The following is a 26,965-nucleotide window of genomic DNA, read 5'->3' as shown; positions in this document are numbered from 1 at the left end:
CATTCCTTCTCCATCTGAACTCCGACTTCCCTCCTTAGGCCCTCGTCTCTCCCCCCAGGAGCCACATCGCCACTGGTCCCCTTGCAGTGCTGGGACCTCCTGGTGCTACAGTCTAGATACCAACTGCCTGCATGGGCCCCAGCCTTGCTGCCAAGCCCTGGAGTCTGTCTCCGCTGAGAGTCAGGAGCGAGGGCTCCTCTCCAGCCCTGTGCTGAGCTGCCTGGCATTTCTCCATGGAGCTGAACATCTCCCCCGACCCCCCATCTCCTCTTGGAGGGAGCCGGCTGCTTGTCTAGCTGCAGCCTCAGCAGTTCCTGGACATATTTTGTTGGTTTACCACTAAGAAAGAAAAGTGGGCTCCTGGGCCCGGAGCTTGGCAGGAGTTCGGGCCCTTCAAAGAAAATGGAAAGTGCAGCAGTGAAGAAATCCAGTGCCCTGCTGGTTGTGTCTGTGCCCCTCTCCTCCCTGTGCCCCAGAAGCCCGGCCGCTGTAGTGTGTGAACACCAGGGCAGAATGGCGCCCCGGGAATTGATTCACACTTTCCGCTCCGCGTGCTCGTGCCCCGGCCCTGAGAAGATGAGCTACCGTGGCTGTCCCCCTGTGACATTAAAGTGCTTTCTCTCAGCATCTGCTCCTGAACCCGGCAGCTGGCGGCACCCGCATGCCCTTGGAAGACACGGATGAGAAAGCCAGTCCTGGGCCCACAAGAAGTGTAAAGTTAGGTCAGAACAGAGGCTGGGGTTTCCTCCCACCCTTGGTGCCTCATCCCACCCCAAGGACAACTCATTCCATCCACTCTTGTTCCCTCCATCCTGGCATGGCCTTTCCACACCCCTGGACTCTTGTGTTTTGGGGATGGGGAAGCTGGTGCCACCTCCTGCAACCCTCCCTCTCCCCTCTGCCTTCTCGAAGGGCCATGAAGCCATGGCAGCTCCCCTTAACCGCCTGGGACCCAGGATCTGAGGAGGTTGTGATGTCTCTTGCCCTCTTCATGACTCAGGTAGTTGGCACTTACAGTCTGCCTGCCTTCTGGGTAAATGGGATTGCCCAGGGTGAGGCCCAGTGAGTAGGGGGCTTTCTACATGTTAGCCCCTCTGATCAGAGTGCACCAGGCCAGAGTCCCTGGAATCAACCCTGTGATGGGTTTAAAAAAAAAAAGCTGTTCTCCTGCCCAGGGCTATTGATTGTGAGGCAGAAAATGTGATGAACCTTGAACAGGATAGGTCACTAGCCCAAGCCTGCCTCCTGCCTCATGCCTTCACTGGACCAGGCACTCCAGGAAGGCACCTGAATTCTCCAGACCTCAGAGTTGCAGAGCGGTTCCGAGGGGCTCATGCATCATTCTGGGCACCGTCTAGACAGAATTAAGAGGTGGCCTGTCTATGCACTACCATTTTAAAATATGTATGTAGGTACTACTATGGTTCATAAAATGTATATTTATGTTTTAGATGGGTGCTTCATGCGCTGTTTTGCCCTTACTCATGTCCTTGTGAGGAGAATAACCTCCGAGATTTAGCTGGATTCAGGTGCTCTGCCTCCACTCGCTTGTCCCGAAGATAAACGGCCTGGGGCTTAGAGCCCCGACTCGGTGACTAAACCGTAATCACCTGTCAGCGTGAGCGCCTGTGTCCCCAGTGTAATCAATGGCACAACATCCAGCTCGGAGCACCCGGGTGGGAGTAGTGCCAGGGCGACTGCGGCCAAGGGGAAAGGAGGTGGGCTCACTGGGCTTTGCCGTCCCCCCAGAGGAGAAGGCTGGCTGCCAGAGGATAGTCCAGAAAGCCCCAGCTTCAGGTGGGGAGACCACAGAGAGGGACTCCTAGGACACGGCGGGTATCTGTCAGTGCAGGCCAGGAAGTTTTCAATCTCCAAACACTAGGCCCTGCCAGAGGTCTGTTGTGGGAACCCACCACGAGCTCCACCTGAATGTGACTTCCCCCAAAGGCTGCCTGGGGCCCGGCCACCAGCCACAGGCCCAGTGCTCCAAGGGAGGGGTCACTTCATGGTGGGGAGCAGGGCTTTCACCAGATGCTGGGAAATAGAAAAAGACCCTTTTGTACTGATATAAACGATGTACATGTGTGGCTGTTATTGTTGTTTTTTATGACTACCTGGAGAAAAGCCAGTGCTTCCTTTTTCTTCCTGTGAAGTGGAACAACTCCGAGGTTGGATCTACTGAACTTAACATTCTTACCAGCTAAGAGCCATGCAAGTGTATTTGAGCCACCAACTCATGTGACTAAGTTATTTTTATGGAAGACATGGTTCTTGTTTAAAAGTTCATGTGATTTCTATCACAGAAGCACAATTTCCCCATGGCTGCCTTGGGCTCCTGTGCTAATATGGTTGTTGTGTGCAAGAAAGCCAACTTCTTCAGCTATTAAAACTCCCCCCAGGGCCAGGGAGGAGAAGGCAATGGCACCCCACTCCAGTACTCTTGCCTGGAAAATCCTATGGATGGAGGAGCCTGGTAGGCTGCAGTCCATGGGGTCGCTAAGAGTCGGACACAACTGAGCGACTTCACTTTCACTTTTCACTTTCGTGTATTGGAGGAGGAAATGGCAACCCACTCCAGTGTTCTTGCCTGGAGAATCCCATGGACAGAGGAGCCTGGTGGGCTGCCATCTATGGGATCGCACAGAGTCGGACACGACTGAAGCGACTTAGCAGCAGCAGCAGCAGGGCCAGGGAAGTTAAGAACCCACCTGCCAGTGCAGGAGACACAGGTTCCATCCCTGGTCCAGGGACATCCACACACCGAGGGCCAGCTAGACCTGTCTGCTGTGACTGCTGAGCCCACACACCCTAGAGCCCAGCTCCACAACAAGAGAAGCCACCATAATGAGAAACCTGCAACTAGAGGAAGCCCGGGCGCAGCAATGAAGACCCAGCACAGCCTAAATAAATAATACATCTAAGAAACTCACCCCAGGATAGACGAATGAGGGGTGTGGGATTAACAGATGACTATAGGGCTTCCCTCATAGCTCAGTTGGTAAAGAATCCGCCTGCAATGCAAGAGACCCTGGTTCAATTTCTGGGTCAGGAAGATCCCCTGGAGAAGGAAATAGCAACCCACTCCGATATTCTTGCCTGGAGAATTCCCATGGACAGCGGAGCCTGGCAGGCTACAGTCCATGGGGTTGCAAGACTCAGGCACAACTTAGCGACTAAACCACCACCATATATAAAATGGGTAAGCAACAGGGATGTATTACATCGTGCAGAGAATTATACCCATTACCTTGAAATAACCTGTCATGAAGTATAACCTGCCAAAATGCTGAATCACTCTGCTGTTCACCTGAAACTAACATAATTAATAAATCAACTATACTTTTATTAAAAAAAAAAAAAAAAGAAAGAAACCTCTCCCCCAGCTGATCACAGTGTAGTAACCAGCTTGGTACAAAGGAAAATTTGTAGAGAAAAATGTTCATAATATGCACTGTCTCTTAGTATTCCATTTCAGTTGCTTTAAGAGAGAGAATAAGTACAGGATATGCTGCTTGAGATAGGGTTAAGCCTATTTCTTCTGTTTAAAAATGAGTTTAAGCTCTTCTCACCCTCAGGTGGATCAGTAAGAGTTGACAGCCATGCCCACAATGACCGTTGTTCTTAGAGTCCTTTGAAAGACCTGGTTTTATGGCCCGTCACGCTGAAGTTCCAGGGTGATTCACGACAAGGCTCTGTTGTGAGAGTAGCTTTTTCTGGTGGGAGACCCGAGGGTGTAAGAATGGGGACCACTGCCTCAGGGTTGTGTCGTGGGAGGGAGCGCAAGGCCTGCAGAAGAGGAGGGAGAGGTGCCCACGTGCCACCACCTTCCTTAGTTGAGCTGTCCCCTCGCTCATCCTTCCAGTCCTGCAAGGATAAGCTTCTTAATATACACGCTGAGAGATTTGCTATCCTGCCCTAGTTCTTTTTGAAAAGTATCGGGTAAGCTGGCAGAAGGGAAATAGTGAGGGGTAAACTATTTTCTTTTATATTTTTAAAATGTATTTTTATTTATTTGGTTGTACCGCGTCTTAGATGTAGCATGCAAACTCTTAGTTGCGGCATGTGGAATCTAGTTCCCCGTCTGGGGATCGAACCTGGTCCCCATGCATTGGGAGCATGCAGTCTTAGCCACGGGACCATCAGGGAAGTCCCTGAGGGGTAAATCTTCTGAAGAGGTCTTGAAGACCTGCCCATTCTTGGAGCAGGGCCAGGCCCTCCCATAACGCCCCATGGCCTTGGGCCTTGCCCCAGGTGAGATGGTTCGGATCTTACAAGACCACCTTGATTTCGGTGCAGCACTAAACATAGATCCACCAGAGACGAGCATCTTGGCTGAGCTGCGGAGACCACTGGGGAGAGGCCCAGAGATGCTGCCTTGCAGAGCTCCTGCTGTCCTGACACTCACCTGCAAGCCATTCTCCTCCCAGCTCACTCCAGGAAGGTCCCTGAAGAAGAAGGTTATGGGTTTAGAAGCGAGGGACCTAATTTCCTGACAGTCTGTAAAACCTTCTGGCCACCCCTCCACCTGCTATTCATTGATTCAGCAAATAAGCATTGAGGACGTCCCTGCCATATGCCAAGCCCTGTGCTGGATTCTGGGGGATGGCTCTGCCCTCATGAAAACTGTAGTCTAGAAAGGGAGCAAGATGATACATCAGTAAACAAATAATGAACAATACGCTGACAGGCTGGTCAGTGCCAGAAGGAAATAAACAGGATAAACAAAGGACCTGTAAAGAGACGAGGAGGGGTCATTCTGTAGGGGAAAGACTTCTCTGCACCAGAGACATCTGAGCTGAGACCTCAGGGAGATGAGTGGAGGGAGGGCATCCCAGGCAGAGAGGATGCAAAGATGCAGAAGAGCCTTGGCATGCTCAGGAGTGGGGAGACTGTGGCCGGAGAGGAGGGAGAATGGTTTGGGGGAGTTCCGAGAGGAGGCCAGAACCAGGTTATGCAGGGCCTTGAGGCCACGGTCAGAGTTTGGATTTTGTTCTGAGAGCAAGACAGGCTCCTTGCTGACAGCGTTATGCAGGAGCGATAATGTAATTAAAGATCACGGGGTCCTCACTGCAGTTCAAAACTGTGAGGCTTATGTATATGTGCTGCTATAGGAAGAGTCACAAGAGACCCTACGCGGGGGAAAATCCCAAGAAACAGAGCACAGTATAAAATAGGCCGCTGACGTTTTTTTTTTAAGAGAAGATGTATATGTATATATCGGCTTGCCTGGGTATAAAATATAACCACATTAAGGATACACAAGAAAAGAAGAAGAAAAAAGAAATGAAGGAGAAAGAGGATCCAAGCTTGAGATGAACTTTTGGGAAGAGAACTTCTAACATAGTGAGTTTCAAATTGTAGGTCACAACTCAGGAGAGGTTCTGAAATTACCTTAGTGAAGTCACAGATAGCACTTAAAATATCAACCTCCATCTTGCATAGTAAGGAGAGCATTTTGTGAAAGTTGTTTTAATTGTTTATGTGTGTAGATACATAACGTGTGTACATGTATATAAATGACATGTACATACATTCATGTACATATGTGTACATGTGTTGGCTTGCAGTATCAGATCAGATCAGTCGCTCAGTCGTGTCCGACTCTTTGCGACCCCATGAATCGCAGCACGCCAGGCCTCCCTGTCCATCACCAACTCCCGGAGTTCACTCAGACTCACGTCCATCGAGTCAGTCATGCCATCCAGCCATCTCATCCTCTGTCATTCCCTTCTCCTCCTGCCCCCAATCCCTCCCAGCATCAGAGTCTTTTCCAATGAGTCAACTCTTCGTGTGAGGTGGCCAAAGTACTAGAGTTTCAGCTTTAGCATCATTCCTTCCAAAGAAATCCCAGGGCTGATCTCCTTCAGAATGGGCTGGTTGGATCTCCTTGCAGTCCAAGGGACTCTCAAGAGTCTTCTCCAACACCACAGTTCAAAAGCATCAATTCTTCAGTGCTCAGCCTTCTTCACAGTCCAACTCTCACATCCATACATGACCACAGGAAAAACCATAGCCTTGACTAGACGAACCTTTGTTGGCAAAGTAATGTCTCTGCTTTTGAATATGCTATCTAGGTTGGTCATACCTTTCCTTCCAAGGAGTAAGCGTCTTTTAATTTCATGGCTGCAGTCACCATCTATAGTGATTTTGGAGCCCAGAAAAATAAAGTCTGACACTGTTTCCACTGTTTCCCCATCTATTTCCCATGAAGTGGTGGGACCGGATGCCATGATCTTCGTTTTCTGAATGTTGAGCGTTAAGCCAACTTTTTCACTCTCCACTTTCACTTTCATCAAGAGGCTTTTGAGTTCCTCTTCACTTTCTGCCATAAGGGTGGTGTCATCTGCATATCTGAGGTTATTGATATTTCTCCCGGCAATCTTGATTCCAGCTTGTGTTTCTTCCAGTCCAGCGTTTCTCATGATGTACTCCGCATATAAGTTAAATAAGCAGGGTGACAATATACAGCCTTGACGTACTCCTTTTCCTATTTGGAACCAGTCTGTTGTTCCATGTCCAGTTCTAACTGTTGCTTCCTGACCTGCATACAGATTTATCAAGAGGCAGGTCAGGTGGTCTGGTATTCCCATCTCTTTCACAATTTTCCACAGTTTATTGTGATCCACACAGTCAAAGGCTTTGGCATAGTCAAGAAAGCAGAAATAGATACCTTTCTGGAACTCTCTTGCTTTTTCGATGATCCAGCAGATGTTGGCAATTTGATCTCTGGTTTGTCTGCCTTTTCTAAAACCAGCTTGAACATCAGGAAGTTCACGGTTCACATATTGCTGAAGCCTGGCTTGGAGAATTTTGAGCATTACTTTACTAGCGTGTGAGATGAGTGCAATTGTGCGGTAGTTTGAGCATTCTTTGGCATTGCCTTTCTTTGGGATTGGAATGAAAACTGACCTTTTCCAGTCCTGTGGCCACTGCTGAGTTTTCCAAATGTGCTGGCATATTAAGTGCAGCACTTTCATAGCATCATCTTTCAGGATTTGGAATATCTCAACTGGAATTCCATCACCTCCACTAGCTTTGTTCGTAGTGATGCTTTCTAAGGCCCACTTAACTTCACATTCCAGCATATCTGGCTCTAGGTCAGTGATCACACCATTGTGATTATCTGGGTCGTGAAGATCTTTTTTGTACAGTTCTTCTGTGTATTCTTGCCATCTCTTCTTAATATCTTCTGCTTCTGTTAGGTCCATACCATTTCTGTCCTTTCTCGAGCCCATCTTTGCATGAAATGTTCCTTTGGTATAAAATGTTTTAAACTAAGCGTTACAGTTGAAAATGTTTGAAAAATATATCTTAAGGATCTTCATGGTAGAAAAGTTGAGAAACGTGACTTAGTGATTTTTCACTAAGTTTCCTTTACTTCTGTCTTAGTTTCCTCATCAGGCTTCTCTTCCAGATAATCCTCTTCAAATTAAAAAGAAAAAAGTCAAAAAAAAAAAGATGCCCAAAAAGCTCCTGGGGTCGGGAGTGAGGTCCAAGGCACAGGGCGAGTGAGGTCCAAGGGAGACTTACTCTTAGTAGTATATGCTTTTGTATGGTTGAATATCTTACCATGTACCTGCATTACTTATTCAGTTAAAAAAAAAAGTTTGTCTAAATGGTAGTCACCCCGGCCATCATGTGGAGCGAGGGTGAACCCAGAAACAGAGGACCGGCTAGAAGGCTCTGGCCGGGGCCGCGGTGAGAGACGGTTCTTCTTCACCTGTGGGGTGGGTGATGGGGATGGAGACAAGCTAGACTCAGCATGTTCCACCCAACGGGGACTGGGCCTACCTGAATCTATCTGCCTTATCTTTGTGGAAGGAAGGGTTCTTGGGCTCCTTCCAGGTGCTAAAAGCTTCAGAATTCCCAAGAATGTTGAATCCATCACAACGTGGAGGACACGGTTATGGACATGTATCCCTTTCATATCCTCACGGAACTGTCACAAGTGACCTTTAATGACCATCAAAACACAGTTACACTCTGTTTCTCAGTGGAGCTTGCTTTCTTTGCAGAGAGATGCCAAAGGCCAATACCTGTTTGACCTTCTTTGCCACCACCTGAATCTACTGGAGAAAGACTATTTTGGGATCCGCTTTGTGGACCCTGATAAGCAGCGGGTAAGTCCATATTCAAAGCATGGATGGGGGAGAGGGTCGGTCGGTTAGCCTGAGGCACTAACTGTCATTCATGTTCAGAGCTTAGCCTCAGGAGTCAGGGGACCAACTGGACCCTGTAGTTGGATATCATCTCTTCGGATCATATTGTGAGACCTGGAACACCCCGCAGCAGAGCTCACCTGGCGTGCTCCATCGATTGCTAGACACTGAAATGGCAACTTGGAGAGCTGAAGTTGTTGTTGCTGTTGAGTTGCTCAGTCGTCTCCGACTCTTTGCGGACTGCAGCACACCAGGCTTGCCCGTCCTTCACTATCTCCCAGAGTTTGCTCAAACTCATGTCCATTGAGTCAATGATCATCCAACCATCTTGTCCTCTGTCGACCCTTCTCCTCTTGCCCTCAGTCTTTGCCAGCATCAGGGTCTTTTCCAGTGAGTCAGCACTTTGCATCAGGGGGCCAAAGTATTGAAGCTTCAGCTTTAGCATCGGTACTTCCAGGGAATATTCAGGGTTCATTTCCTTTAGGATTGACTGGTTTGATCTCCTTGCTGTCCAAGGGACTCTCGGGAGTCTTCTCCAGCACCACAGTTTGAAAGCATCAATTCTTTGGTGTTCAGCCTTCTTTATGGTCCAGCTCTCACATCCATACACGACAAATCAAAAAACCATAGCTTTGACCATACAGACCTTTGTCAGCAAAATGACATCTCTGCTTTTTAATATGCATGAAAGCTGAAGAGATTTGCCCAAAGCTGCCCAGTTAGAGGCAGAGCGGCTGGGCTGGTGTGGTGGCCCCAGAGCCCAGGTCACAGGCTGAGGCTGTCCTGCCCCTTCCCTGGTAAATGGGCATGCTCACCTTGGTCTGGTTAGGAGGGGCCTTGCCTGAGTGCCACAGCAACCCTCCCCGAGCAGGACAGAGGTGGAGCCCAACTGACACAGGCTTTTCGGCCCTTGCAAATCCTGCAGTTCTTCACCTTCCAAAGACAGTGACGTGTGAAGAAAAAAGGGTAAAATGTATCCTGTTCAAGCGTAAAGTGTGTCCTGTCCATTGTTTTTCACTTAGAATGTGTTTGAGGAAAATAAGAGAGTGTGTTGAGATTGCAAAGATTTAAAGCCAACAGAGACAGAGAAAAATAAGGAAGTAGGGGAAAGGAGAAATAAACTTTGATGGAGTGGCTGCCATGTGCCAGGCTCCACGCTGGACACACACCTAGAGCTTTGAGCCGATGGATGTTGAGCACTGAGGTGTTATCATGCACAAAGCTGAGAGCTTCACATAAGTTACTGGATCCTTCCCATGAATGAGATGCGTACCGGCAGTTGACCATCCACTCTCCAGACGAGTGAACAGTCTCCTGCAGGTTGCCTAACTTGCCCAAGGCAAGTGACAAAGGTCCTGCTTGGACCTGCCTGATGCCAGAGCCTGTGTGGTTTCAGGGGTTCCCTGCTGAATTCCTGCTCTATGGCCTCTAAAGTGACCTGATTCTGTGCCTTTGTTGAGGGTTTAAGCCAAGCAGGGGGGCTTGCAAGGGTCGTTGAGCATTGTGAGGAAATGGACCAGTAGAGAACTGTCCTTCTGTATCTACTGATCACAGTAGAGATGGAGGAGGTGAGCTCCCCGGCTCCCCCTAGACCCCTTCCCCTGAGCACCAGCGAGGCAGAACCTGGCGCTCACACCCATGCTGTCCCTGCCCACTTCTCAGGGGTCTCTGTAGGGTCTGGGATTCCTCTGGCCACTCTTGGATGAGCTACCCTCATTCCCCATTCCCTATTCCCTTTTGCCCCTCAGGCCCTGGGCTCATCCTGATCTCAGCCTGCCCTTCAAGCCTCCCAAATCTGAAGACTGTACCACGCTGGTCCACTCACCCAAATACAGGTGGAAGCTCCCGTCTCTGAACCTTCTTTTTACTCTTCTCCTAACCCCGCCTCCCCAAGCCAGTGTTATCAATTTGCTAGTAATTCTGGGACCTGGATTTAGCCAGACAGCTGCAAAAGGTCACCCTGGCCCTCACCATATTTCGGGGGATGCTCTCAAGATTTTTCTGCCAGACCCTTGAAGTCTCTTAGACAAGCTTTCCACTGCCTGCCCACCCCTCTGAGTCTCCTCCAGCCTCACTTCTTTCAGGAGTCTCACTCCAGTACAAACTCTTGTCTCCACCTATTGCCAAGAGGAGTAGCCTCTTGCGTTTATCCTCTCTGCCTTCTGCTGCTAATGGATCTGTCATTGCATTTAGTTGTGTGGTTGCTGTTGTGTCAGTCGCTCAGGCGTGTCCGACTCTCTGCGACCCCATGGACTGTAGCCCAGGCTCCTCTGCCCATGGAATTCTCCAGGCAAGAAGACTGGAGTGGATTGCCACGCTCTCCTCCAGGGGCGGCACAGGGATCGAACCCAGGGATTGAACCCAGGATCCTGCATTGCAGGGAGATTCTTTACCATCTGGGCCACCGGGGCAGCCCACTGTCTATCTCCCTTTGTTCATTTTAACCTATGGGTCCCGTGCCCCAGGGCGTTCTGTCTTCTGAGCCCCAGACATGTGCTGTGTTCATCTCACTGTCCACAGTCCCGGTGTGCTCTGCACAGGCCAGCCTCCGCCGCCTTCCCAGGCACGGCCTGGAACCCCAGTCATTTCCATGCAATTTCATCCCTTGCCTTTCCTTCCCTGGGAAGCCACGCTGCGGTGGGCCGTGTAATGTGAGAAGGACCTCTTAACCACATTGAGTGGCTATAATGAGTTGCCAGCCTCGTGGGAACTCGGATCAGAGGGAAGCAAGAGAGCAGAGTGTCAGCTCAGATTATCCATGTGGCGCTGATGGAAGAACTGGCTCTTAGTGGGTCCATTAACTGCACGAACCACGGTCCAGCCCAGAAGGTGAGAGCTGGAAACCGAGGGAGGCCAGGATGTGTCTGCACAGCCCTGGCTGCTCTCCTGCCAGAGAGAGGACTCAGCCAAGAGGCTCCACTGTACTGAGCAAAAGTCGCCAGAAAAGAGGGAGGTGAGGACTAGCTCCTCCATCCGTCTTACAGCTGAACATTGAACGCTGAGCTGGTCACCAGTGACACAGTGGGAAACAGGCAGAATTTCCCGCCCTCCCAGAGCTTATGGTCAGTGCTTTTAAGCTGCTTCCCGATAATCAAGCCCCAAATATCAGCTATTCTAGCTCTCTGCAAATTGTCAAGTTTCCTGATGAGCACAAAAGCAGCAAATATCAATAATGCATTTTATAAGGCATCCATGTAGAAGTGGGAAAATGATATAGAACCATCTCCTTGCTTCCTGACCCAAACAGAAGTACCATGGCAGGGGGCGGGGGTGGAAATGTGTTGCTACTGTGTCCAGCCTCTGTGAAAATCCAGGGAAAACAGGATACTACATTAGTTGTGGTTGGGTATCTTACAAGACTTACATTTTAAACATCCCTGGATGCCAAGGAATTCTGAGTATGTATTCCCTCACACAAGGGCTGGCAATGTGTTGCTCAAACAAAAACGAAACATACACCAGCCATCCCTGCCTTCTCACCATTTATGAAATTCCACCTGCCAGTGCTTTCGAGAGCTGCTCCCAATCGCCTCTGTGTGTCCTCACGACCCCACCACATCACACAGACACGCACAGCCCATGAAAGGGAGCCATTCGCCACTCAGGCCAGGTGGAGCTCTGTCCCCAGAACACATCCGTGCATTCACTGCTGCCCATCAGCACACCAGAAACATGGCTCAGAACTCTGGCGCCCCATCTTGGAAGGCGACATTGCCAGGGAGCCCCAAAATGGCATCTGAAGCTGGAACTCTTCCCCCCTTCACAGCTGGTTCCATGGGGAGCTTATTTCAGAAAATCCTATCACTCTCTACTCTCCAAACGTACATATCACAGGCTTCTGAGCCGCGTTCACCCTGGGCTACAATCTGTCTAGCTATTTAAATCGAATACAGCGAGATATATTTGACACTGCTTCTCATTAGGGTTTTCTTGGTCTGTGTTCTGTTTCAGCATTGGTTGGAGTTTACAAAGTCTGTGGTGAAGCAATTGAGATGTAAGTACTGTCCATGAAAAGACAGAAGCCTCGCCCCTGGGGAGGGTGGGAGGAAACCACCTCCTTGTAATGTGTCTTGGGAACCTTCTGTTGTTCTGAGCAGAAGTTGGCCCTAAACACGAGAGGATCTTCTGATGGTTCAGAGTCCTGTGCATCCAGGGGGGCAGTGAGTCCTGTCATCTGCCGGGGAGGGTCTTTGCTGATGGACACCTCTTTTTCTGTGCAGCCCAGCCTCCGTTCACCATGTGTTTCCGTGTGAAGTTTTACCCTGCAGACCCTGCGGCCCTGAAAGAAGAAATAACCAGGTAAGGCTGGTTATTACATCCCTCAGCCTCCAAGACCTATTGGGAAGGATAGGAAAGAGGGGCCGTAACATCCTAGGTCCCCTGGAAAGCTCCTAGGCAAGAATTCTTCCTAAATATAGCCTTACTTCTGCATTTCACTTCCGCATGCTCTCTTTGCTCATCTCCTCAGTAGAACTGCAACAAAGTGAGGTTCTTTCCTTCAAGAAGTGTGAATGCTTCACCTTAATCTGGCCATCTGCAAAGGTAGCTGGAGTAATGTAATTACTCAAAAGCACTTTTTTCTTTCACCAGTGATGTGGCCACCGGGGATGTTTTGGGAGAGGGCTGTATTGCTGCTTATTGGGGGCTTGAAATAGACTCCAGCAGCCTAAATGGCAAAGCAGGAAACTGGAAAACAAGCCGGGAAACACTGAAGATTTTGAATTCAAGTGGGTGACCTCCAGGGTGCTGATGGCCCAGGCTCGTGATAAACTCTTCATTGTGGGGATCATGTTGCAGGGAAGGCAGGCAGCTGCATGGCATGAACTGCATCTCATCCAGCACCACTTGAGGATGAGAAAAAGCCTCTGTGCCCACGCCACGCTACAAGAGGCTCAGCGAGCAGGAGAGGCACCGCTTCCTCGAGGGCTTGGTACATGGGAGCCGAATTCACTCTAAAAGTCTTGCCTTAAAGGTTCAGGCACTCTCTGAACTGAGACTCTTAATTTTTATATTAGAAAGATCTGATTTTGACATTAGCAAAACCTTTACGTTTCCCTGTGAAGGGTGGAGCCCTCGGTAAAGATGTGATGCTAGGAAGTCCTAGAGCCGAGGAGGAGACGGCTCTGCCAGCTCTAACCCCTTCCCTAAAGTCTTAGAGACAACAGGGACTTCCCAAGTGGTCCCCTGCAGGAGGCGTGGGTTCAATCCCTGGTCAGGGAACTAAGATCCCACATACAGAGCAGTGCAGTGAGAAACAAAACCAAAAAACCTTAGAGACAGCCAAGACTGGAGGAGGCCGTTGCCAGTGCAGAGACTGCTTGTCCTCTAAGGCCTTGAGACCTGTTTCTAAACCCTGAACCCGCCCAGCCTGAAGCGCTGAGGACAGTGCCCTGTGTAGTTAGAGCCAAATCTCGTGCTCCGGAACTGGGCGCCTGCAAAGTGCAGGCCCCGCTCGGCCACACGGAAGTGGGTGTGGCTCCCACTTGTCTTTTGAAAACCAAGCTCATCCATATTCAAGAGCAAACCTGTAGCTTCAGGCAGGAGAGTGAGGGGAGAACCATGATGTTTAACCATTTAAGCAGAGAAGAGTTTGAGCAAAGCACTGGCCTGCCCTGCTCAGGGGGCACTAGTGGTAAAGAACCTGCCTGCCAAGGCAGGGGACGCAAGAGACACAGGTTCAGTCCCTGGATTGGGAAGATCCCTCTGGAGAAGGGAATGGCAACCACTCCAGTATTCTTGCCTGGAGAATCCCATGGGCAAAGTGGCCTGGCAGGCTGCAGTCCACGGGGTCAGACACAGCTGAAGTGACTGAGCACGCCCTGCTCGTGACTTCCAGAGTGTTTGTCGTAGCCCTGCCCCTCCCCCGTGCCTCTCCCCTACCTTCTCCCCCTCGCCTCTCCCTCTCCCTCCCCCTTCTCCCCCTTGCCTCTCCCCCCTCCCTCCCCCTTCTCCCCTCCCCCTTGCCTCTCCCCCCTACCTCCCCCTTCTACCCCTTCTCTCTCCTCCCTCCCTCCCTCTTCCCTCTGGAAAGAGGTGAGGAGGCCAGGGTCAACCCTGAAGACCAGGCTCCTGTCCACATGGCAGAAACATTTAACACATCTTTGTTGAAAGCCTGACTCCCCGCCTTCTAACACCCAGCGTTAGGATCACCTTGTCCACACCTCCGTGGATTAACAGAGAGGATGAGAAGGATTGGTCTAACAACCCAGAGGGCTGCCTGCGAGAGCACGGCAGACACATGGCCTTCTGATTTGACTGAAGGACAAAAGTACACGGTTCTCTCGGGCGTTAGGAGGTCTTAACCATAGACTCTTCTAAAGCAAATGTCACTGCATAATACTAATGTGCCCCCCGACTAAAGGCAGCAGAGACCTGGGGGCTCAGATCCTATTCTGTTACTTCTGTGTGGCCTTGAGCATAAAATCCTTGACTTCTCTGACCTTCAGGTTCCTTATTTATAAAATGAGGATGGTAATAGTACCCCACAGCTTTGTCGGGAGGATTAACCACTACACGGGGTCTTGTACTTCTAATGCACCCCCAGGGAGCCTGGCATTGAGCCGAGGCACACTGTTCATTGCCAGATCAGTCACATGGCCTGTGGACCCCAGCAGCTCTGCAGAGGGCACAAGTCCACCTGGTTCTGGCTTTGCTCCCTTGTTGCTGTGATAATCCCCACTCCTCTTCTGTCCCAGCTAGCGTCCTGACACTTAAGCAACTGAGGCCTGAGAAAGCCAGGGTCAGGCTTCTCTCCAAGTCAGCAGACTTTAAAGACACTGGCAAGAGTGTGAACTCCACCCCTCTCTGCACACATCATGCCCACCATCCTCCACTGGGGCCCCCAGCGTCCAGGATCTGATGCCTGATGATCTGAGGTGGAGCTCAGGTAATAATAACAGAAGTAAAGTGCATAAGAAGGTGATAGCTTGAATCATCCAGAAACCATCACCCCCCACCCTCCCTGGTCTATCGAAAAATTGTCTTTCATGAAACCAGTTCCTGCTGCCAAAAGGCTGGGGACCACCGCTCTACTGTTTTCCTGCTGCTCTCCGCCTCAGTAGCCCTCCTTCCCTCGGGCACATTTTTTCCAGGCGTTGCCAGGAGTGTGGCTCTCAGGGCGCCTGGGTCTGCTTTGGAGTCTGTGTCCCCGCTCCCTGGGGCGTTCTGTGGAGGCCTGGGCTCAGCTGCACCTAAGTGGGTGCCTGCCCTCGCCTCACTCAATGCCCACAGTTCACTCCTGGCTTAGAGCCCTGTACCCCACCTTCCTGCCAGACTAATTTAGCCATCAGTGTGTTTTTTCCGGGCATTATTGGTCCTAAATTTCACCACCGTCTCGGCTGTCCCCATAAAGCCAGGCTGAGAGGAGGGATGAAGTAGGGAGTAAAGAACTGTGCTTCAATTTATCTCTTGGATTCTTCCCAGATGATAAATTTAGTTGCCAAATCCTGATTAATCTCTTTTGTCATTTTTTAAAGTAATAAATAGATTTTCTTGTCTGAGCTAGAGACAAGGCAGAGAAAATGGGGATTAGGCAACAGACTTAGCTTTTAACAACGGCTGCAGGTGTTCGAACTGGTTGAAAGATCAAGTGATAGAAGGCGATTGAGTGCAAATGGGGCCCCACCTTCCCAGGAAGCAAAGGGCCCCGACACATGTTTGAACAGGTGCTCAAAAAATGTTCATAGATTTTTTTAGGCCATTTTTTAAAAATGTTAATAAAGCGTATAGGTAATTTATTCCAACGGTGAATGTCACTTGAGCTTAGCTTAGGCTAAGATGAGTTGGCAAACTTTTTCCGGAAAAGGCCAGATCAGAAGTATTTTAGGCTTTGTGGGCCATATGGTCGCGGTCACAACTACTCTGTTCTGCCATTGTGATGCAAAACCAGCCGTAGACAACACATACATGATGAGCATGGCTGTGTTCCAATCAAAGGTTATTTTATCTCACGGGATTCTGGTGGCAGGCTTGGTTTGCCAGCTCTGAGCGAAGGAATCAAGAAGACCCAAGTTCAAATCCCAGATCGTTCTTTAGCTGGATATGTGACAAAGCAAGCAACACTGCCTCTGATCATTCCCTCTCCTCGTGTATGAGACAGGGATTAAAACAGTAATCACCTTATTGAGTTGCTGTGAGGATGAAATGAAAGAGTGCATGTTAAACGGCATACAGCCTATCTAAAAGATGACAGAGGAAAACCTGAGTAAATCACTGGAATGTCAGCTCCATAGAAGGAGGACTGTGGTTCTCTGCTGCATTCCCAGCCGCTGTGGCAGTGCCTGGCACATGCATGTGCTCAGAACTGGATGGGTGGGTGGGAAGGAGGGAAGGTGAAGAGGCACAGGATGTATAAGCTCTCCAAAAGTGAAAGTGAAGTCGCTCAGTCGTGTCTGATTCTTTGTGACCCCATGGACCGTAGCCCGCCAGGCTCCTCTGTTCACTGGATTTTCCAGGCAAGAATACTGGAATGGGTTGCCATTTCCTTCTCCAGGGGATCTTCCCAGCCCAAGGAGCGAACCCAGGTCTCCACGTTGCAGGCAGATGCCTTACAGTCTGAGCCACCAGGGAAGTCATAGGCTCTCTAGAAGAATATTAAAGGTAATGAAACATGAATCTCTAATTCCAAGGAGCCCACAATCTAGTATTGGTGTGGAAGATATACTAAACTTGATTACAGTCAGGGAAAAGAAGGGCAGAAAATAGAGGAAGCCAGGGGCAGAGAGGAAGACAGGGCCAAAGGGTCTTCTGGAAGAAACTCTTCAGGGGCCACCAGTGCTTTCCAGAGTTCAGAACCTCTAATTGTGGGAATATCTCTGGATTAATCCCTACCCTCTGATGTCAGAAATCACAATGCCAGTGCCAATGCCAATACCTTGGATGTGCGTGTTCCAGAAACGCTCGGGTTTTCCTCCGTCATCTTTTAGGCTCTCACACATTCTGCCTTTGCATGGTCCTCCATCACTTTAGGACAGCCTGGCATCTAAACAAAACTGGACATGAGGTAAAGCCTCTTTGAAGCGAAAAAGGAGAGAGGCAGAGTTCAACCAAAAAGGTGTGCTAAAGAGCAAGCCTTTCTGTCTTAAATCTGATCTAAAGCTGATTTCTCTTTTTTCCAGTGAGAATTTCTCTCTGATGACAAGGAGTTCCCCTGACTTCATTTAGGACCTTTCTCTCCCTAACCATAGCTCACTAAATTACCACAGGGGTAGAAAAAGTATCAGGTAGAAAAAGGTTCTGTTTCCTCTGAACAGAGGAATGTCTCTGTATTCAAAAGCAGAGACATTACTTTGCCAACAAAGGTTCGTCTAGTCAAGGCTATATGGTTTTTCCTGTGGTCATGTATGAATGTGAGAGTTGGACTGTGAAGAAGGCTGAGCACTGAAGAATTGATGCTTTTGAACTGTGGTGTTGGAGAAGACTCTTGAGAGTCCCTTGGACTGCAAGGAGATCCAACCAGTCCATTCTGAAGGAGGTCAGCCCTGGGATTTCTTTGGAAGGAATGATGCTAAAGCTGAAACTCCAGTACTTTGGCCACCTAATACGAAGAGTTGACTCATTGGAAAAGACTCTGATGCTGGGAGGGATTGGGGGCAAGAGGAGAAGGGGACGACAGAGGATGAGATGGCTGGATGGCATCACTGACCCGATGGACATGAGTCTGAGTGAACTCCGGGAGTTGGTGATGGACAGGGAGGCCTGGCGTGCTGCGATTCATGGGGTCGCAAAGAGTCAGACACGACTGAGCGACTGATCTGATCTGATCTCCCTAACCATAGCTCACTAAATTACCACAGGGGTAGAAAAAGTATCAGGTAGAAAAAGGTTCTGTTTCCTCAGCTATACAATGTGGGAATTAGGCTGTGTGACTCCTCCTATGAGGTTCTGAGCCTGGGTACCCCAACCTGCCTGATCGTCATGAACAGCTGGTCTGGGCAGCCCAGCAAGCTGACCCCTTGCCTGGCAGCCCAGCAGCCCTGGTGACAGTGTCCCCAGCAATTGGACAGGCTTCCTTAGGCCCTTGTGTGGCAGGGGAGAACGTGTCACGGCATCTTGGGGATAAGTGTAAGGATGCTATGAGTCATGTGGGATGGATTTCATGACCGACAACACTGAGTCACTGGTTACCTTCTCAAATGAACAAAACACAAAGCTTGATGGAAGTCGCTGGGGCAGAAAAGGAAGGGGGGACCCCTGTGGAACTCCGTTCCGTGGAGCCATCATTTGGTTCTTTCATGAGCTTGTCTCTTGTCCTCTGAAGACTGCGGTGTGCTGCTTTAGGATGCTGACTTGCCCCTCCCTTGACCCTCCCATCCTGTGATGACCCCGTCACCAGACCGTATTCCCACAGCCTTCCCCTTGAGCTCCCTGTAGCTCTTCCAACTTCAGAAGGTTGAAGGAAGCCTGCCCAGCAGTGGAAAGCCATGTTTCCGCTCCAGCTCACCCGAGGTCCCTGTCGTGCATCAATCGTGGTTCTCGCTGTGAGGAGGGTCCTTGGGGAGCAAATCAGAAGCTCCGGAGGAGCCTTTTCAAACCCAGGACCACTCATATGCAGAGTCACATGCTCCCCACCCCCCCGGGGGTGTTGTCCTCACCACCACATTGAGGATTGCTGCCCAGGGCCTCTGAAACCTCTCCTTCAGTCCAGTATGTGCTGTCACTGAATGTTGGACAAGCAGAGGGCTGTGGGCGGAGTAATGCATGAACTCAGGTCCAGGAAGTGATCCACGAGCAGGAGGCCAAAGGCTTGCTATCATGCCCTCCCAAAGCCTGGGACAGGTAGGGCTGGAGGGGCAAGAGGAAGAAAAGGGCTCAGCCCCTCCCTTCCACACATCTTGTGATATTCCACCATGGGAAGCAGAGTGTAGACAAACTGGATTTGGTGGTGGTGGTTGTTCACTTCAGAGAAGGCAATGGTACCCCACTCTAGTACTCCTACCTGGAAAACCCCATGGACGGAGGAGCTGGGTGGGCTGCAGTCCATGGGGTCGCTAAGAGTTGGACATGACTGAGTGACTTCACTTTCACTTTTCATTTCATGCATTGGAGAAGGAAATGGCAACCCACTCCAGTGTTCTTGCCTGGAGAATCCCAGGGACGGGGGAGCCTGGTGGACTGCTGTCTATGGGGTTGCACAGAGTCGGACACGACTGAAGTGACTTAGCAGTTGTGCACTTGCTCACTCATGTCTGACTCTTTGCGACCCCGTGGACTGGAGTATGCCAGGCTTCCTGGTCCTTCAGTATCTCCCGGAGTTTGCTCAAACTCACATCCATTGAGTCAGTGATGCCATCCAACCATCTCATCCTCCGTCGCCCCCTTCTCCTCCTACCCTCAATCTTTCCCAGCATCAAGGTCTTTTGCAGTGAGTCAGCTCTTTACATCAGGTGGCTAAAGTATTGGAGCTTCAGCATCACTCTTTCCAATGAATATTCAGGGTTGATGTGCTAGATTCAGTTTAAAAAATTACTATTCACTGCATGATGTAATTTTCCTTCGGTTTTCCTTGGCAAATATTGGGTCGATTGGGGGTATAGTAGGTGGGAAAAGGAGGGGAATTCTTACTAACTTCCACACTACAGCAGTCATCTTCCCTTTGGTTTGAGGAGGGTGGTCTACCCTAATGTGGTTAGAAGGATGCTTTTGAATTTCTTAGGGACAGTGCTTCATAGATTTTAATATATGTCCAGATCATCTGTGGATCTTGTTACAGTGATTCATTAGGTCTCACATGGGCTTGATTCTCCATTTCCAACAAGCTCCCACCTGCTGCTGATACCTCTGTAAGGTGGGCTACACTTCGGGTAGCAGGGCTTAGAAGAGAATGAAGATTACTCTGTTTCTATTTAATTACTTGAATCACCAAGCCCCGGGCTCTGAGTCACCTGCTGGTGACCCTCCTCACCCTAGAAGTTGTGCTGTCACTGGTCTGCTTGCTTTTGAGCATTTTCACATGATCCGGTGGGCATGGAATCCTCGGTGTTATTCTTCTGCCTGAAAACAGAAGCAATGGAAACCTCGAGTTGTCCAGGAAGAGCCTAATTTCTTTTTGGTTCAAGCTGATGGAATTTAAGGGAATTTTACTTATATTCCCAGGGCTTCCCTTGTGGCTCAGCTGGTCCCTGTGTTGGAAAGATCCCCTGGAGAAGGGAAGGGCTACCCACTCCAGTATTCTGGCCTGGAGAATTCCATGGACTGGATAGTCCAGGGGGTTGCAAATGGTCAGACATGACTAAGTGATTTTCATTTTCCTTTTCACTATATTCCCGTTACTCCTGTAGGGATGCTGTAGTTATCTATGACTGTTTAACAAAATGCCACAAAACTTAGCTTAAAATCACAAGTATTTCTCATCTCTGAGTGTCTGCAGGTCAGGAATTCAGGAGCAGTTAAGCTAGGTGGCTCCAGCTCAGGGTCTCTCTTGGGGTTGAAGCCAAGAGGTGGGCTGGGCCGGTGGTCATCTGAAGTCTTGACTGATTCACTTCCACCATGGTATACTCACATGGCAGAAAGCTTCAGTTCACTTCTAGCTGTTGGCAGAAGGCCTCAGTTCCTCACCACATGGACCTTTCTGTAGGACTGCTTAAGTATCCTCGAGCAGAATGAGTGATCCAAGAGAGAGAGAGAATGAGGAGAAAGCTGTAGGGATGTTATGACCTGGTCTCAGACGTCAGACATTATCACTTCTGCTTTATTCTGCTTGTTTGAAGCAAGCCACCGAGTCCAACCCACACTCAGATGGAGCAAATTAAGCTCTACCTCTGGAAATGCGGAGTATCAGGGAATTTCTCGACTTTTTTTTGTTTTTTGCCTCACTGCATGGCTTGTGGGATCTTAGTTCCCCAGTCAGGGGTTGAACCCGCACCCTTAGCAGTAAAAGCATAGAGTCCTAACCACTGGACAACCAGGGAATTCCCTGTGGACATGGTTTTAAACCACCACAGATGCCCCCTGGCCAAAGAACTGCTGTGGTGGGTGACTCACTTAAGGGCTTGATACCCCTGGCTTCTGCTCTTCTCAGGGGATCTGTGATGTAATGTACAGCAGAGACTCCACTCCTTGCAAAGAGCTTTCAAAATGGAGCGTCAACAATTCTGTGGTCACAGGGTCCACCTAACTACTTGTGAGAATACGAAGCAGCCATAGCACAGCACCGAGAGGGAGGAATAACATGGTGATGAAGAGCCAACCTCCGTCTTAAACTTGAATCCTGGCTCTGCCATCTTCCAGTTATGTGCCCTTGAGAAAATCACTGAAGCCTCAGTTTATCTTATAAAAAGGGGACAATAACAGTATCTGTTCTCAGAGTGGTATGTGCAAATTAGCTGAGAGGCTGCAGTAAAGTGTATAATCCCCGGACTGGCAGATGGTAAGTGCTCAATACGCATCAGCTGCTATGGGTTGCTCTTGAGAATCAGCCTACTTCCACCTGAGGTGAGAGTGCCCTGTGGTTGAAGAAATGCTAGCCACAGGTTTCTGTCCATCCCTCACCGGTGCCTCTTATTACACCTTATTCAAATTCTAAGAGATCTGGTTGACCTCTGCCAATAACGAGGGCTGTTCCACATAAGGACAGGTCCACTGGCGAGCAGAGGCAGATCCCTCCCATGGGCTCGTTCCTTCCCCACATTTCTGCTTGTTTATTGGTTACTTACTTACCTGTCTACCTACCTGCACTGGGTCTTAGTTGCAGCACGCAGAATCTCCAACGTTTGTTATGACGTACGGGATCTTTACTTGCGGCACATGGGATCTAGTGCCCGACCAGGGATCGAACCTGGGCTCCTCATGAGGAGCACCAAGTCTTAGCCACTGAATCAGCAGGGAAGTCCCCTGCTTCTTAGGAGATATCAGCGAGAGTCCGAGGAGGAGAGCGGCTCCGTCAGCCCCTCTCATGACACAGGTTGCTTTGTTGGTGCTGAGAGACTGGAGTTGGCTCCTTCCAGAGTCCAACACTGGGCACAGTGCTTTTAACCAGAAGATACCATTTCTGTTTTGAGCTGCAGGAGGAAACTGACAGGTTATTTGGAATTGAACCTCAAAATCAGTTCAGGGCAAAGCGCTTGAAAGAGTCTAGTCCTCAGGGATATGAAAAATGTATTTGTTCTGGGACATGTTTTGAGATTTTTGTTTTGAGGTAGTAAAAGTGTCCTGACAGAGATTTTGATAGGCTGATACTACATATTTATATCTTTAAAGCAATCAAAGAAATCCTTTATAGTTCATTCTCTGTTTTCTCTCCAGGTATTTAGTCTTCCTGCAGATCAAAAGGGATCTCTACCATGGCCGCCTCCTCTGTAAAACATCAGATGCAGCCTTGTTAGCCGCTTATATCCTTCAAGGTAATGACTTTTGACAGGATAAATTTGCTTTTCATGCTAAGTACTGATTACATTATTTCAGTTACCACAGATGACTACTTCTTGGATACAAACAGTATCTAACTTGAAACAGAGTCCAAGTTAAAGGGCTTTGCCTGGACTCCCTTGATCCAAGAAGCTCTGACCACTCAGCCTCAAGTTGTCCACAGTTCAAGTCTTTCTGGAAGCCCCTTCAAGTCATTCAGACTCTCTTTGTGTCGGGAGGAGGGAGTGTTTCCCTGCACCCTTGGTTGATAAAGTTACTAAGCCTCTGGAGAGTAATCCGAATCTGTTTGTTCTGTTTTTTCCCTGTCCTTTTGTGCAAATCTCAAAGATGTGAAGCGCCTTGGGATTCTGGTGTCAGTTTCAGAGACTTTCCCATTCAGATTGCTCAAAGTTGAAAATGTTTCCAAGTTACAAACCCATTTTCTACACGCAAATAAGAGTTGGGGCTGTACCCAGCCGATACCCAGACTGGCTTTTTTTTTTTTTTTGCAAAACAGAGGGAAAGGTATGCACTCTTCATACATCATCCCTTCTCCTTTCATGAGATGCAGGAGACTCCTAAGTGCCACTTCCTGGACTTCTCTTAGTCCTTTAGCCTGAAACTGTCACTGGGTTATTTTGGACTATAGCGCTAAAATCGTGAAGTTTCTCCCAAAGAAACTGAACTCGTAATCGGAAATCTGTGAACTCCAGGAAGCTATTTTGTGAATAGAACCTAAAAAAAAAATGCTTGCCAATAAGAAACTAAAGTTCTTCCGGCAAGAAAAATGTCACAGCTGCGTTATGAATGTAAAAGTCATTTTATTGCAACTTTGACTTCTGAGACTCCTGTTTTAAAAAACCACCCAAGTAGGAAGTCTAGAAGGTGCTTGCCAACTTTAAGGGACCCAACGAGATCCCTTTCATTTTTAAAGGAAAAGCTGGTCCCATCTAAGTGAAATTTTAAACTCTAGTCTTTTCTTTAGTTTTACCCTGACAGCCATATTGAAATTTTTTTGTTTGTTTTAAAGAAGTCACTGATATCCAACATCGATGTTTCCCACTGGGAGCTTTCTAAGTAAAATTATAATAAAGGACCCCATGGCTCAAGGTCATTTCAGACATTAAGCCCCAGGAAACCTTTAGTCTCTTTCTAAATGATAGAAATTCCCAAGTAATTTGGAAGATACTATCAGGAGACTAGTGCCACAGAACAATACTCAGTTGTGAAAAAAGGCACATTTTTCCCCTTAATATTTACTCCTCACTCAAGACTTCTCACCTGCACTGGCTGTGGTTCTCACTAGGGAAGGAGAAAAGACAAGCGCACAGCGGCTGAACTGCTCAACACCCTTCCTCCTCACGCACACACAGCGTTCCCTGCGGGATGCTCCGTGTGGAGAAGGCTGGGTTCTGACCTGGAGACACACTGTGAGGAGTAGTGTGGGCCCAGTGACCCCCCGAAGTTCACTGATCTGAGGTCTCAGCAGTTAGGGGACGGACTCTGTAAATTTTCAGGGGGAGAAAGCCCAGCCCCACCCCCACAGGGAACTGGGAAGTCAGCCTTGGGACCCGATGCTCCTGAACTCCGTGGCACTATCTGGTTACAGCCAGTCTTCCCACTCTACAGGCTTCTCCAAGGGGCCTGGCACCTGGTCAGCCCTCAGTGAATAGTTACTCAAATATATTCACTTGATCTGATTGGACCAAGAGTTGAGTTCTGAGTTTGGATCATGAGTCAGTCATCATTTGGCTGTGTCCCTGCTAAAATCTTCAAAACGAGATTTAGACTTTGTATGTGGCCACAGGCCCAGAAGGTTCTGATCTCCTGATCCAGCTCAGTTTTCTTCGCTGCCACAAAGAGCTTCGCTCCCAGGTGCTCTCCTAGTGGCTGAATGGATGTGGGCGTGGTGCAGGGGTCTGAGCTTTCACAGCAGTTTTCCATGTGGTGGCCTCAGAACACGGGCTCAGCTCCACTGTCTCCACGTGGCCTTGAAACCAACCCAGTCAATGGACACATGAGGGAAAACAAAGCTGGGCCTGCTCCTGAGGACCTGCCCTCCGCCCCACCCACAGTTGTGCTCAGGATCCACTGTTCTTGGCAAATCTGGTGCAGACTTTGCCTTTTGCTCTGCGTGTTAGTCTCCTGTTGTGTTGCCAGTGACGATTTACCTGTCCTGTCTCCTATTGTTTTCCTCTGCTTTCCTTTTGCAAGCGGAGATCGGGGATTATGACCCAGGAAAACACCCCGAAGGCTACAGCTCCAAGTTCCAGTTTTTCCCTAAACATTCAGAGAAGCTGGAAAGGAAGATTGCTGAGATTCACAAGACAGAGCTCAGGTGCGTGTCCCTGGGTTCAGGCCAGGCCACTGTCTGCTCCGGTAGACCCAGCCCTCCTCACTCCAGGATGTGACGATGTTCCATCCTCCGTGATCCACTGCTGGTACAACCCTAAGGCTCCCTCTCTAAGAACAGTGGTGTAGGCTGAGGCTTAGAGGCAAGAGAGATGCTATACTATAAGGAAAACGGTGAAGGATTTGCCTCTGAAAGGTATTTGCTTCACTAAGATAAATGGAGAGAGAGACCAGGGTGGGGGTGGGAGGAGGTCGGGGCAGGGCAGTAGCGGGGTGTGGAGCAGAAGCATGAACTGGGGAAAAGGGAAAAATAAAAGAAATAGCAAAAGAGAACAGAGAGAAGAGAGGAGGGTTAAGAAAATGGGCACACCTCCACCCCTGGTCTGTGACTTCTGGGTCAGCAGATAGGACTGAGCAGGGCCAGATGCTCTGGGTGCCGGGAGATTCCTGGTTCGGGGGTTGTGACTTTAACACTGCCTCCCTCAACCCCACATGGCTGTACCCAGGGAAGAGGGGAGAAGCAGCCAGAAACAGGAGGTAACTGTCCTCCTCAGATTGTCCTAGTTCACCCAGAATATACCCAAGTCCATAAAAATAGTATTAATGCATCCTTTCACCCATATGAAATAGGGTTTTCTACAAAGGTTTTTATTTAAAAAAGCAAAACAAAGGGGTATTTAGGCTCTACTTTGTATGGCATGCTGGAGCAGACGCTCAACTGCTAAACTGTGAAGAAAAAATTTACATACAATACAGCATATTAATACAGTACAATTTTTTTTACTCTTTTAACATATTTTGTAACTACCTTTCTGGGGAAGGACAGTGTTCAAGGGGAGCGGGAGAAAAATATTCCTAATGATAATATTAAGCTTAAACTAATTCCTAACTGATGGCTCCCCACCCCCCCCCAAAAAAAAAAATCCTTCACCTTCACTCAAAAATTTTACCAAGAAATATGTCCCCAAAGCCTCCTTTTATAAACAGACCTCCTGCCCGCCGTGTGTGGCCATATTGGACCCCACCCCGCCTAGAGGAATGAAGACCCCCATCAGAGGTGGAACCCCAGCCCCTCCCACGGCTCCTCCCATCACTCTTAGCGAATAGCGGCCCCTTGTGGTAAAAGTCAGAATAGACACAGATGATGAGGGCTCATGGCTCATTCAAAGAGAGACCCAGGGTGTGCTGGGGCTGCCTGGAGTCTCTGCCAGGAAGGTTTTAAGAGACGTCAGAGCAGTGGAGACAGTCCTCCAGAAACCTAACAGAAGTCAGGGGGATCCCCCAGGAAATGATGTCCACTTGGAGGACCCCAGAGGGTTGGGCTGACTCCCCGGGTGAATGGAGCCCACGGAGCCCTGCAGCCTCCAGACAGGCAACAGAGCCTCCCTGGAAGGGGTGTCAGTGTTCAGTGGCCTCTGGGACCTGGCTTTCTGTCTGCTGTGCCAGCGTTTTCCCAACACCTTCCCTGTGTCTCTGGTGCGCTGGTGGAGGTACGCATCTGCATTCCACAGAACCCTCACTGCTCACACAGGCTCAGCCTCATCTTCATCACATAGAACTGGTCTGCATTTCCTCGCCCGGATTCTGAGATCCTTGAGGGCCCCGGCTGTGCATTAAATTCTATGGTATGTTTCACACCTGGCCGCCCAAAGGCTGCTGAGGTGTTGATGGATTGCTGCCTCTCCAGAAAGACAGGAGCGGGAATCCAGGGCTGTTCCTCCTTGGGCGGGCTTGTCTTCTTGCCCTGCCATAGGACTTAAGGCAGATGATGAACTTAGAGAGTTCCAGTCCTGTCCAGCAGCCGTCGGAGTTGTTGACTGCACAAACTGCCCGCCCCCTCCTGACCCTGAAGCCCACCCCGCATCAGTGGAAGGACGTCAGCTTGCCAGGGCGCTGGACACTGAGACCCCATGTGACCCTGCTTGCCCCGGTCCTGTTCGGAGCTTGTCCACACCTCTGCTGAGGAGCCAGCAGGAGGGGGACGATGCTCAAGGCTCCTTCTTCAGAGGGCTTGGTGCCAGCACTGGTTTCTTCCTTTTTCTGTTTGTTTCCTCTTCATAGTCATCACTTTGTGGGCAGACAGAGCTATTGTGGAGTCTGGGGAGCTCAGC

At 49.4% G+C, this 26,965-nt stretch overlaps 1 protein-coding gene across 1 annotated transcript in view; it reads left to right on the top strand.

Annotated features, from left to right (window-relative positions):
• Window positions 1-8,006: 8,006 nt before the first annotated feature.
• Window positions 8,007-26,965, top strand: part of FRMD5 (FERM domain containing 5) — a 44,718-nt gene continuing 25,759 nt past the window's right edge. Inside the window, exons 1-5 of the mRNA XM_014477252.2 lie at window positions 8,007-8,120; window positions 12,111-12,153; window positions 12,380-12,458; window positions 22,401-22,498; window positions 24,717-24,840. Of these exons, the coding sequence (XP_014332738.1) occupies window positions 12,397-12,458; window positions 22,401-22,498; window positions 24,717-24,840 (284 nt within the window). The 5' untranslated portion in view covers window positions 8,007-8,120; window positions 12,111-12,153; window positions 12,380-12,396. The remainder of the gene's footprint in view (window positions 8,121-12,110; window positions 12,154-12,379; window positions 12,459-22,400; window positions 22,499-24,716; window positions 24,841-26,965) is intronic.

The sequence above is a fragment of the Bos mutus genome, chromosome 21 (genome assembly GCF_027580195.1).
Source record: "Bos mutus isolate GX-2022 chromosome 21, NWIPB_WYAK_1.1, whole genome shotgun sequence".
In the NCBI taxonomy this organism is placed as follows: domain Eukaryota; kingdom Metazoa; phylum Chordata; class Mammalia; order Artiodactyla; family Bovidae; genus Bos; species Bos mutus.
This window is presented reverse-complemented; position numbering and strand designations above follow the sequence as displayed.